The 13,331-nt window shown below is 27.6% G+C and overlaps 1 protein-coding gene across 3 annotated transcripts in view; it reads left to right on the top strand.

Moving 5' to 3' along the window:
- The window catches only part of LOC145837856 (uncharacterized), a 34,290-nt gene that overhangs the window by 8,977 nt on the left and 11,982 nt on the right, over positions 1-13,331 (top strand). For all 3 annotated transcript variants that reach the window (XM_082945320.1, XM_082945317.1, XM_082945318.1), the window contains exons 11-15: positions 2,920-2,994; positions 6,443-6,552; positions 10,292-10,643; positions 10,998-11,191; positions 13,237-13,330. In XM_082945320.1, coding sequence (XP_082801446.1) covers positions 2,920-2,994; positions 6,443-6,552; positions 10,292-10,643; positions 10,998-11,191; positions 13,237-13,330 — 825 coding nt within the window. The remainder of the gene's footprint in view (positions 1-2,919; positions 2,995-6,442; positions 6,553-10,291; positions 10,644-10,997; positions 11,192-13,236; position 13,331) is intronic.

The following is a 13,331-nucleotide window of genomic DNA, read 5'->3' as shown; positions in this document are numbered from 1 at the left end:
GAATGTGAGGAAAGTTTGCGAAGACTTGTAGTAGGGAATTCTAGTGTTTAAAAAAAACTTAAAATATGGCTCTTGATGAAAATTTAAAGTTTGGCTTACTCTTTCGTGGCAACAAAGTGTTTTAAAAATCAAGTTTTGAAAAGTTGTAAGTTTTTAAAGGTAAAAAAAATGAGGGTAATTTAAACATCATCAATTTTATCGAACATTTTTGAATTTATCAAGTCTATCAAGCGGAAGAGATCAATTACTCAGAAAGAAAATCTAGATAGTTTAAAACTTTAAAGTTTTGAAATTTCGAAATAGTTGAATAACTTTATTACCAAAAATTTCGAAAGAAAATTTACTTTTTTGAAACAATAAGTCTTTATTATACAATTAAAATGTGTAAACTATATTAGTTTTAATTTTAGCTATCAAAAAACTGGGAACCTTAAAAAAGTTACTTAGTTGAAAACTAGCAAAAAAAACAAAAAAGTATTTTTAGTTCGCACATTTCATACAAAATTAATTGTATTACTAGCTTTGATCTTGAATAATTAAAAACTTAAGTTGATAAATACCACTTTCAACTAAGTAAAACACCAATAACAAAATTGGCTTATAATACGTTAATTCTATAGTAATGTATTAAGTCTGGTATGTTATATAAAACAATATATTAAGTAATTTTTAAGTACTTTGAAAATAACTAAATAGTTGTAATTTAATTATTATAATAAAGTTTTGAAAAAAACAACTTTGAAATGTTAAAAGAAAAATTATAAATTGTTATTTTGTTAACGTTAAGAAGATTTATATAAAATAGTTGATAAAAACAAAAGTTTTTAAGTTTCAAATTTTTGGTTTTGTCTAGTTTCTGTTTACTACAATATGGATAAATAAAAATGTCTTATGTTTAAGCAGTTGTTTATTAAACAATTTTGAAATATTATTTTTATTCTGAGGACCAAAGTAGTTGTACGGCTCTCGTTTATTATATTAAATATTATTAAAAAAATGTGATTGTTTATCAATATAAAGATTTAATAAAACTGAGAAAAATAAGTTGGGCTAAATATCATACAATACAAAATAAACATTTACACAATCTTAAGTTATGGTAAGTTTAAAAAAACTTTAAAGATGTTATGAAATATATAAAATATCTGCTTTTTATTTTAAATATTTCATAACGCTCTACAAACTCGTTTGTTTTCTATAGAGACAGTTTGTGTACACTTTATTTTTAATAACACAAAAATTCTCAATAGTTCATCCACCCGAATCAAAACGCCGCAAATTACGAAACACCACTTCCTTACTGTGTTACACAAAACTATTATATTTTTACAAGCTAAAAAGTTTCAAATGTTTTTATTGATAAACCCATACATAAAATGAGTAGTTTGCAATGGAAAGGTGGTGAAAATTTAATAATTCACCAACCAACTACCAATATGTTTTTAGTATCGTATACAACCTTTGTGCTTGGAAATTTTTGATTTTAAAGACTATTAATAAATAAAAAGCTTGTGGTAGTAAGTGTTTTTTTGTTTTAAAATATCCATAAAAGTTTGTCGTAGAAAATTAGCTTATTTTTTCATCGTGGTTTTAATAATGTTTAAGAAAACTTCAAAATAAATTAAGATATTTGTCTCTGAACAATTCATTTTGTGTTTATTTTGAAACTAAACTAAGAAAAAATTTTGACCGGAAGTAAAAATTTATTTTCTACTTACGTTTTAATTTCTTAATCATCTTTTTTTTTGCCACTGAACTAGTCTTTTTTACTTTTATCATTTTTAAGTGTATATTATATTTCTAAAGTAAATTCTTTAAATAGCTTATTGGAGGAGTTTGAAAAATTTAGAATTATTAATCGAGAACTAAAACTTACTTTTGTGAGCTAATATTGTTAGACATTAACTTAAAAAAAAAAGTTAATAAAAATTTTATAAAGTATAGCTTCAAATAAAACTTTTGAATTTGAAAAAAAATTAATGAAAAAATGGCCAAGAAATACTATACAGATAAACTAATTAGTGTTTGAAAAAGTCATGAAAACCTGCATTCGTGTAAATTCAAAGTGCTTATTAGGAGTAAGTAACTACATTAATCACGAAATTTTATTTTTTTACTACCTTTAAACAATAAAGCTTTAAAACACAAACTAAATACGTCAAGATGTTTTGAAAAGTAGAATTTTGCTTGGAAATTTTCAGTGCTTTACGTTGGTTTCTAGCACAAGACGTCAATTTATTATGTTAACATCTCCAAGTAATCTTATAACCAACCACAAAGCTCACCTTTGACTTATTATTTTATTTTTGAAATACTACTTTGTACTTAATATATTTATTCTATTATACTTTTCAGATACTAACTTTTAGTTTATATATTTAATACCTAATTTTTATTGTATTTCTCAGATACTACCTTATACTTATAATTTTTTATATTTGTTTTATTATTTTTTAGATACAACCTTTTAGTTAATATTTTATATATATATATATTAATTTTTTTAGATACAACCTCTCACCTATTATATTTATTTTATTGTTTTTCAAATACTACCATTTTTTATTTTATTATTTTTCAGATACTACCTTCTACTTATTATATTTTATAATTTTCAGATACTACCTTCTACTTATTATATTTTATTATTTATCAGATACTACCTTCTACTTATTATATTTTATTATTTATCAGATACTACCTTCTACTTATTATATTTTATTATTTATCAGATACTACCTTCTACTTATTATATTTTATTATTTATTAGATACTACCTTCTACTTATTATATTTTATTATTTTTCAGATACTACCTTTACTTATAATATTTATTTTATTATTTTTCAGATACTACCCTTCACTTATTTATTTTATTATTTTTCAGATACTACCTTTTATTTATTTTGTTATTTTTCAGATACTACCCGATGTAATTCAGCAGTCCGCGGTGCCTCAAATCGAGCTGACGGACGAAAACTGCCAGCTAGTACAAGTTTGTTGCAAATATTTTATTGTTGAGTAGTTAGTTATACAGCTAGCTTGCCAGCTAGTACAAGTTTGTTGCAAATATTTTATTGTTGAGTAGTTTGTTATACAGCTAGCTTGCCAGCTAGTACAAGTTTGTTGCAAATATTTCCAAGTTTTATTGTTGAGTAGTTAGTTATACAGCTAGCTTGCCAGCTAGTACAAGTTTGCTGCAAATATTTTATTGTTGAGTAGTTAGTTATACAGCTAGCTTGCCAGCTAGTACAAGTTTGTTGCAAATATTTTATTGTTGAGTAGTTAGTTATACAGCTAGCTTGCCAGCTAGTACAAGTTTGTTGCAAATATTTCCAAGTTTTATTGTTGAGTAGTTAGTTATACAGCTAGCTTGCCAGCTAGTACAAGTTTGTTGCAAATATTTCCAAGTTTTATTGTTGAGTAGTTAGTTATACAGCTAGCTTGCCAGCTAGTACAAGTTTGCTGCAAATATTTTATTGTTGAGTAGTTAGTTATACAGCTAGCTTGCCAGCTAGTACAAGTTTGTTGCAAATATTTTATTGTTGAGTAGTTAGTTATACAGCTAGCTTGCCAGCTAGTACAAGTTTGTTGCAAATATTTTATCGTTGAGTAGTTAGTTATACAGCTAGCTTGCCAGCTAGTACAAGTTTGTTGCAAATATTTTATTGTTGAGTAGTTAGTTATACAGCTAGCTTGCCAGCTAGTACAAGTTTGTTGCAAATATTTTATCGTTGAGTAGTTAGTTATACAGCTAGCTTGCCAGCTAGTACAAGTTTGTTGCAAATATTTTATTGTTGAGTAGTTAGTTATACAGCTAGCTTGCCAGCTAGTACAAGTTTGTTGCAAATATTTTATTGTTGAGTAGTTAGTTATACAGCTAGCTTGCCAGCTAGTACAAGTTTGTTGCAAATATTTTATTGTTGAGTAGTTAGTTATACAGCTAGCTTGCCAGCTAGTACAAGTTTGTTGCAAATATTTCCAAGTTTTATTGTTGAGTAGTTTGTTATACAGCTAGCTTGCCAGCTAGTACAAGTTTGTTGCAAATATTTCCAAGTTTTATTGTTGAGTAGTTAGTTATACAGCTAGCTTGCCAGCTAGTACAAGTTTGTTGCAAATATTTTATTGTTGAGTAGTTAGTTATACAGCTAGCTTGCCAGCTAGTACAAGTTTGTTGCAAATATTTTATTGTTGAGTAGTTAGTTATACAGCTAGCTTGCCAGCTAGTACAAGTTTGTTGCAAATATTTTATTGTTGAGTAGTTAGTTATACAGCTAGCTTGCCAGCTAGTACAAGTTTGTTGCAAATATTTTATTGTTGAGTAGTTAGTTATACAGCTAGCTTGCCAGCTAGTACAAGTTAGTTGCAAATATTTTATTGTTGAGTAGTTTGTTATACAGCTAGCTTGCCAGCTAGTACAAGTTTGTTGCAAATATTTCCAAGTTTTATTGTTGAGTAGTTAGTTATACAGCTAGCTTGCCAGCTAGTACAAGTTAGTTGCAAATATTTCATTGTTGAGTAGTTAGTTATACAGCTAGCTTGCCAGCTAGTACAAGTTTGTTGCAAATATTTTATTGTTGAGTAGTTAGTTATACAGCTAGCTTGCCAGCTAGTACAAGTTTGTTGCAAATATTTTATTGTTGAGTAGTTAGTTATACAGCTAGCTTGCCAGCTAGTACAAGTTTGTTGCAAATATTTTATTATTGAGTAGTTAGTTATACAGCTAGCTTGCCAGCTAGTACAAGTTTGTTGCAAATATTTTATTGTTGAGTAGTTAGTTATACAGCTAGCTTGCCAGCTAGTACAAGTTTGTTGCAAATATTTCATTGTTGAGTAGTTAGTTATACAGCTAGCTTGCCAGCTAGTACAAGTTAGTTGCAAATATTTTACTGTTGAGTAGTTAGTTATACAGCTAGCTTGCCAGCTAGTACAAGTTTGTTGCAAATATTTTATCGTTGAGTAGTTAGTTATACAGCTAGCTTGCCAGCTAGTACAAGTTTGTTGCAAATATTTTATCGTTGAGTAGTTAGTTATACAGCTAGCTTGCCAGCTAGTACAAGTTTGTTGCAAATATTTTATTGTTGAGTAGTTTGTTATACAGCTAGCTTGCCAGCTAGTACAAGTTTGTTGCAAATATTTCCAAGTTTTATTGCTGAGTAGTTTGTCATACAAGTACACGACACGTTATATATGTTTTCCAGTGTTTCTGTTTACACGGGTTTTCGTTGGATAGTAAAAAGTTGTTTTCAATTCGAAGTTTCTCAGAAGCGTAGAGAGATACGATACGTAATTAAAAACATAGACTGTTTGAAAAGTTCAAAATAAAAATTGTTTTTCAAATCTGAATGATTTGTGTTAATAGTTCGTGTTTTTTTTTTTGCATGTAAGTTTTAAGTGTACTTCAGGTTGTTAAAAAGTTAAAACAATGTAAGTTACCGTTAAAATGTTAACTTAAAATAACAATTAGTAAGTATTTTACTGTTTTATTTAAAAAAGTCTAACAAAAATAACTTTGTACTAAAAGATTAAATAAAATATTTAAAAATTAGAAGTAATAATAAAAGAAACTCAACAATTCATTATGTTTTTTTATCATGTAGCTCAACACAACTGCTTTAAAATTTATACAATTGTAAAAAAGTGATTAAAACAATCGCACAAAGACGTTTAAACACGGAAATAAAAATCATGTAACTTTTTATGTACGCTTTGAGAACAGTTTAATGTTTTTTTACATTCACACAAAAAAAAAACTTTATCATTTTATTGGTTCTATTACTTCTCCCTAAAAAAAGTATTTTTTTTATAATATTTTACTTGTTTTCAGTTATCGAGAAACTTGCAATATGAATACTAGAATTAATTACGAAACATCTTATATGGTCATCTGTTTTATAACTGAACTGTTGAATTTTAATTTCTCCTTTCATATATCAGTAAAATAAATATTTTTTATATTGAGAACTGAAAGAAATCATCAAAGTTGAAAATACATCAGGGTTGCCAGAAAACTAGGTAAAATCTGGAATTTTACAATTTAGACAAAAAAAAACCTGGGATTTGAAAAAGTTGAATTAAACCTTTAAAAACTAGCATTTTCAACACAATTTAATGAAAAACAACTGGAGTTTTAAACTGTTTTAACATTTAAAGTAATGGAATCTCGGTAAGATACAAAAAATCCTTCGTACATATATATGTATATATATATATATATATATATATATATATATACCATTTAAAATTTTATTTGTTAATAAACACATTTAAGTTTTTACAGAATCTTTTGAATGGTTTTATACTATTTAGACAGTTTTTTAGGTTATATTAAATTTTATTTTAAAATTATAAAAAAAAATCTTAATGAAATTCAGAAAACCTCGGGCAACCCTTATATATAGTTTTATCACTCCTTGAACAATTAAAAAATACTTCATTTTCAGATATCAGGAAACCTGTCCGACGAATCGGACACCGAGGAGCAACCGAGTCCCGAAGCGCTCGCCAGATACCTGAAAGTTGGAAGGAGGCACACCTACGGAGTGACTGACCAGTTAGTGATAATAATAAGTTAAATAAAAAAATCACTTACGGGGTCACTGATCAGTTAGTGATGTTTATAAATAATAATAATAAGTTGAATATTTAAATCACATACGGAGTCATGGACCAGTTAGTGATATTTGTATATAATAATAATAATAATGAGTTAAATAATTAAATCACTTACGGAGTGACTGACCAGTTAGTGATTTATATATATATATTAAGTTAAGTAATTAAATCATAAACGGAGTCATTGGCCAGTTAGTGATGTTTATATATAATAATAAGTTGAATAATTAAATCATATACGGAGTCATTGACCAGTTAGTGATGTTTATAAATAATAATAATAAGTTAAATGTTTAAATCACATACGGAGTCATGGACCATTTTGTTAATTTATATAATAATAATAAGTTAAATATTTAAATCACATACAGAGTCATTGACCATTTAGTGATTTTGAAAACTTCGTATGTATACAAAAAAAGTTTTCTTTTTGGTAAAAACAGACTGATCTATTTTAAGCGGTTTCTGCTTTTAGAACTATTTAATTTTAGAGAAACATGACTTTTCAAAATTTATTAATGTTATCAGTAGTTTCTTGTAAATACTTCATTAAAGTATTTTTATTAATAAAGGGTCTACTATTATTTCTTAGTTTTTGTACAATTTTTATTTACTTATAGATTACTCAAACTAAATAGACAAATATATTTATATATATATGTATATATAACATAAACACTTGCTTAAGGGCATAGGGGGGTAAACACCCTTTTTTGGTTTTTGATCTTATTTTATATAGTTTTTACTAAGCTACAAGATGCTTTTTACAGATTTTAAAAATTCAAAATAATTTTTGAGATATAGCCGGTCAAAGTCGGAGCCAACAATAGGTTACTTATGGGAGGCGCAAACTAAAACGGCAAATAACTAGAAATCACTAAAAATCTATCTTCTCCTACGTTTATGAGATAACTTACCTCAAATTTTCAGGAAATGTTTCTTGCAAAATTTAGAAAATTCTGTCGGAACAGAATTTAAAAAAATTAATAAATAAAAATTTTATAACAAAAAAAACAAAAAAAAAACTGTTTTTTTTTTCTATATTTTTTATATAAAATTTTTATTTTTAAATTTTTTAAAAATTCTCTGCGACAGAATTTTCTAAATATATCAAGGAACATTTCCTAAAGGTTTGAGGTAGTTATCTCGAAAAACGTAGGAGAAGATAGATTTTTAGTGAAATAGTCTATTTTCGCCGTTTTAGTTTGCGCCTCCCATAAGGAACCTATTGTTGGCTCCGACTTTGACCGGCTATATCTCAAAAACTGTTTTCAATTTTTTTAATCTGTAAAAAGCATTTCGTAGCTTAGTAAAAACTATATAAAATAAGATCAAAAACCAAAAAAGGGTGTTTACCCCCCCCCCCCCCCCTATGCCCTAAATTAATATTATAATGAATAAAATTAGTTTTGTCAAAGTTTAAGTGTCAACTTAATTCTTCCACAATTAAGTAATTTAACTCTCATTTTGCCAACTTTGTTTCAATAAGTACAGCTATTTTTTTAACTTAAGTATTAGGTACTTTTTTTAAATGTGATAATGACTGAATAAAGTTATAATTTTTGACATTGATACCTAAATAATACTACACAAAATTTATAAAGTGATTACTAAATTGACTTAGCTAAATTTTCAAATAATGCATGTATTATGTTATCCTGTATATATGCAGATATTATCTAAAATCTTTTTTTTTTCAAGTAATACAGCGTACAATACACACAAACGGTATTTAAGAAATTAAACAAGATGGTTTATATTTAAAGTTTTTTTTTAGTAAAAAATTACTGATGTTAAGAAAGGTTACTTTCTACTTTTATTTACGTTTTTTTCTCACAAATATGATATTTTACAATATCTATTTCCAAAATATAATAATCTCAAAATAAACGTTTAAATGCCATCAAAAATAAACCAGATTAGTATTCAATTTACGTAATACTCTTAAATGCTTTAATTAAAAATACATTAAAGCTATGATATAATAAGTTTGTGTTCTACGATTATTTTTGTTTACATTACTTTGGTTTTACAGTTTTAATTAAAATCAGAGTTTCATGATTAAAACCACTATCAAAATAACAACAAAGCTTTTTAACTATTTGCCTAAGTTTTGAAAGCAAAATACATGTAAATCCTCAAGTTAAAAATCGTTTATATAAACTTGTAAAACTTGGGTTGTTGTTACCGGCTAGCTCATAAAAAAAACAACTTTAGTCTGCTTTGTCCGAGCGTTGTGAGAACGACACTTTTCATTAGAAAGGTTTTAATTAGAAACCCGTCAAATTAAGTTCACTTCTTGTAGTTACATAACGTTTTACATGCTAGTTTCACGCTGTTTTCAATATTTCGACGTTTTATTCCCCCGCGATATCCAGTTATGTGCCTACATTCTCGTAAAGACGTGCTTAACCTTTCACTGTTTGTTGTTACTTAATATTTGAAAATTTATTTTCGGTGTTTGTTTATTTTTGAAAGTAATTGTGTTTTGCATTACAAGTCAAGTTCAAAAAAAAACTACTTGCAAAAGTTGTTTCTTGATAATGTTATGTTTGTCTTTCGATTTAAGACATGTGTTAAAATTACATTTCACACACTGCTGTCTAAATGTTCAAAGTAATTTCTATAGAAATATTTGAAGTAAAAATACTTTCAAAAATTGAGCTGTAATATTTAAAAAGTCACAACATGCATTCATGTAGTTATGCAAACCAACTTTCTATAACTTTATTGATATTAGTTCTATTGATTTTCAATTTTATGAATAGTTTCGTAAGTTAGTATGAATTATTGAGAAAAAGTCTTATGTAAATCTTCATAAGATAGTTGCTGAAAAAGTTATAAAAACTAAAATGTTTTTATAGATGTGTACAGCATTTTTTGTGATATAATGTTTTTTTTTATTTTAAAGATTCATATCATAGTACAACTATCTAAATAGTTAAAAAAGGGCAATTAAAAAAAGTTTTTTAATAACTTATAAGTTGCTTACTTTGTCTACACTTTGATTTTAAAATAACGAAATAACAAACAAAAATTAGTATAAAAACAACATTTTTTTTTGAAAAAACAATCAGTTTTTTTTACAAGTACAAATAAACACCCAAAAAGAAGTTAATATATTAAAAAATGTTGAAAATTTTTTCAAGATACTTGCCCTTCAGTTTTTTAAGTTAAAGGGACAATACTCCTGAATCAAATTTCGTTGTTTTTTTCTAAAAGAGATCAATTCACAAATTAAAAGGTTGTTTAAAGTTTTAGTTTTTAATAAATTGTACATATGCTATTACCTATTGAAATAATTATTTAAGGTCATAAGGGGCCTTAACTAAAAGTCTAAACTTTAAAAAAAGATGAGTTAATAAGGAAATATTTGAACTGTCCAACTTTGACCTACTTCTCATAATTTTAAGTAATTGCTAGCCTGAAGAATAAACAAGATCAACTTATGAAACAGTGTTTTACTCTTTTAAAGAAAAACTCATTGTGTTTAAATATTTTATTAACAATGAAACATCTGAAACGAAAACAATAGTAAACATAAACAAAAATACCTAATATAAGCATTTATACATAAAAAAATGAGCCACATTTCAATTAACCTTAGCCTATAAGGTATTTTATTATTTACACCTATAAGTAACAAAAATAAATATAATTTTTTTTTATAATTTCAGGTTTCCGGGTTGCATTCCGGGCATCCCGGCTCAGGTGCTGACCGCCACCGACAACATCCCGGAACAGGTCAGGTTGCTGCAAGTGTCCCAAGCGGCCAACCAATCGGAGGGCTTGAAAGATCGACACGCAGCCAATCAGCAGCAGCGGCCCCACACCACCACCTACAACCACCTGAACCAGTTCTCGGGGATGGGAAATCCCCTGGCCAGAAACCAAAACGTGTACGTGATGCAGGGACAGCAGATGTTCCATGGCAACCAGCTGCCTGGCAACCAGGGGAGACTGTTCGCCACGCCCCAGCAACAGCACAACTTGCACCAGTTGAACCAACAGCCTCCACCCACCATCAATGTTTGTTGATTTTAAATTTTAAAAATATTTAATGTGAATTTTAACTTGATTATAAATAAATTTTCAAATTAGTTTTATTTTTGTTTAAGCTTTGTTATTTATTCATTCAAAAGTTTATGTAGTAAAATAAATTTAGTTATGCTTAATCAGTTGCTTTTTTAATGATAATTGTATATCCTTTTCATTTGTACTAAATAACCTTAAAAAATAAATGTTGAGCATTAACGTTTTTTTCTCTCGCATTAATTGTTTTTTTTTTAATTTCTCAAAACTTTCAGACCAAGTGCCATATCAGAATAAAAAAAAACTTTTTACCTTTTCAAAGAAATATGTAATTTTATTTTAAACCGAAAGGAACCCCGCCAGCCCATGCCGCCGTCGGCCTATCACAGCGCTTCGAGCTACCAGGCGGCCAATCAGAGCCGGCTGTTGGCCCCGCCAGCCCACCACCAGGTGGTGTACGGGGACCGGATGGACGGGAGGAGGGCGAGCGACGGGGGCGCGGCCAACATCCAGCAGTTCCTACAGCAACAGGGGATGTACCACAGGTGAAAAAAAATATGAAGTTTTTACATTTAATCGTTGGCTTGAGGCTTGTGTGTAATTTGTTTGAAAAAAAATCTGTTTTGTCTTTGCTGTACACTCGCTCAGGCTGGTTGGAGATATGTTTTATCAAAATAAAACAAACGCTTAATACAGGGGTCGGCAGGTCAAAAAGGAACGTTTTTTATGTGCTTTAAAAAACATATTTAAAGATTTTTTTTTCCGAACAAAAAAAATTTAGGCGATAGATTATTCTTTAAAGATAACACTAATTTTTTTTTTGTTTTTTGAGAATATTAATATACTGAACTAGATATAAAAAGAATTCAAAGTGGCCCGCTGGCCGCAGTTTGTCGACCCCTGGTTTAATACAATAAGTCCCAGTAGTTTCTGCAACGGCAGGGGATGTACCGCAGGTATGAAAGTTTTTTTTGCAAACTCACCAATTCAAGCAGCTCAAAACTAGTTTGAATTTTAATGCACGGCTATTCAAATTCCGACAGTTAAAATTCTTGAAAAATTTTTTTTATAAGATCACAACTTCAAAAGTTTATATAATTGAAAAAAAATGGTTATGTAGGTCTAATTAATACAATACCTACAAACACTTTTTTTTTGCAAATTTAAAAAACTTTTTGAGATATGGCTGAATAAGTTTGAGTATAATGATTTAAGTATAATTAAACATTTAATAAATATTTATAAAAAAACGAAAAAAATGTGTTTGTTTAGTCGAGATCTGAATACGCATTTTTTTATTTTTAAAATACATTTTAATTTTGTAGATGTGGCCCCTGAAACTTTTTTTCAACGACCTGAATTTTTTAAATTTAAGTTATCATGTAACCTTAATTAACAGAGAATGTAACACAAGTATGGAGAAAAAGTATACTTTTTTATTTTTATAAATACAAGTTTTAAGTGGTCAACAACAAATATCAAATATACAAATAGAGTTTACTTATAGTTACTAAAATAAAACTGAACTTAGCATACAAATTAAATAACAAAACTTTGCTTCAACTATTTTTATAAGAACACTTAATCTTTGTAAACATTCAAACTTTGACTATTGTTTTTGTTTATTTACCTTATGTGTTGTAATTTATGTATATTTTAATTTATAATGTTGTATTGCCTTTTAATTTACTTTTTATTTAAATGTAATTTTCGTAGCACAGAAAAATTGTTTGCTACTTTCTTAACTCACAGCTAATTCTTAAAAGAAGTAAAAATTAAAAAAATATATATTAGTTTCTAAAACACTGGTTTACCGCAAACTCGGTTGCTTTGAGGTTACTTTTAGTAACTTTTTGACGCAAATGAATGGCAGGTTAAATTTAGTTTGGTTTTAACTTTAATAAAATCCAAGCTACTTTTAATATCATGTATTTGTTATTATTATTTTATTAGGGCATTGAAGATTTGATGTATATTTTAAATACATTTTGCGATTGATTTGCATTTAAGCTAAATTATCAATCACCTTGCAGCTACCAGTACTAAAATAAAAGCTTCTAATAATAATATACGTATGAAAATACTAATATGCATATAAAATTTTACATATTAATATGCGTATAATAAATTGAATTTTTGTTTTGTTATGCATCTAAAAGTGGAAACCGTTTAGAAAATAAAAGCTTTTTACCACTTTTTTTTGTATATATGAAAAGTTTTTTTTTTGTAATGAGTAAAGGTTTTAAATCTAAATAAAAATTATTATTTCAAATGATACCTGATAATCCTTTGTGTACAATAAGTATCTTATATTGTAGTTATATATTTATATCAGGATTTTTTTTAGTTCCCAAATAGCAAAGTTCTCTATGCATACTGCAGAGATAAATATTTATAACAAAAAAAATTCTTTAATTTGCTTGCAACTGTTCTTAAAGCGTTGAAACAGTTGTAAGCAGTTTAAAGAGTAGTTGTTTTTATACATTTAATAAATAAAAATGCATATATCTTAACAAACTCAAAAATGCTTTTACTTTAATTTATAAATGAAATACTCACACTCTTGATTCATGATCTTTTATTTTTTCAGAACTTCCAACGTGATGAACCTCCACGAAATTGCCAACCAGCTGGAAATTTCAAATCAATTTCAGCAGCCTTCCAATAACTTGCAACACCACCAGG

This window comes from Thalia democratica, chromosome 6 (genome assembly GCF_965202585.1).
Source record: "Thalia democratica chromosome 6, ktThaDemo2.hap1.1, whole genome shotgun sequence".
NCBI lineage: Eukaryota > Metazoa > Chordata > Thaliacea > Salpida > Salpidae > Thalia > Thalia democratica.
Note: the sequence above shows the minus strand (reverse complement) of the source record. Positions and strands in the feature narration are given on the sequence as shown.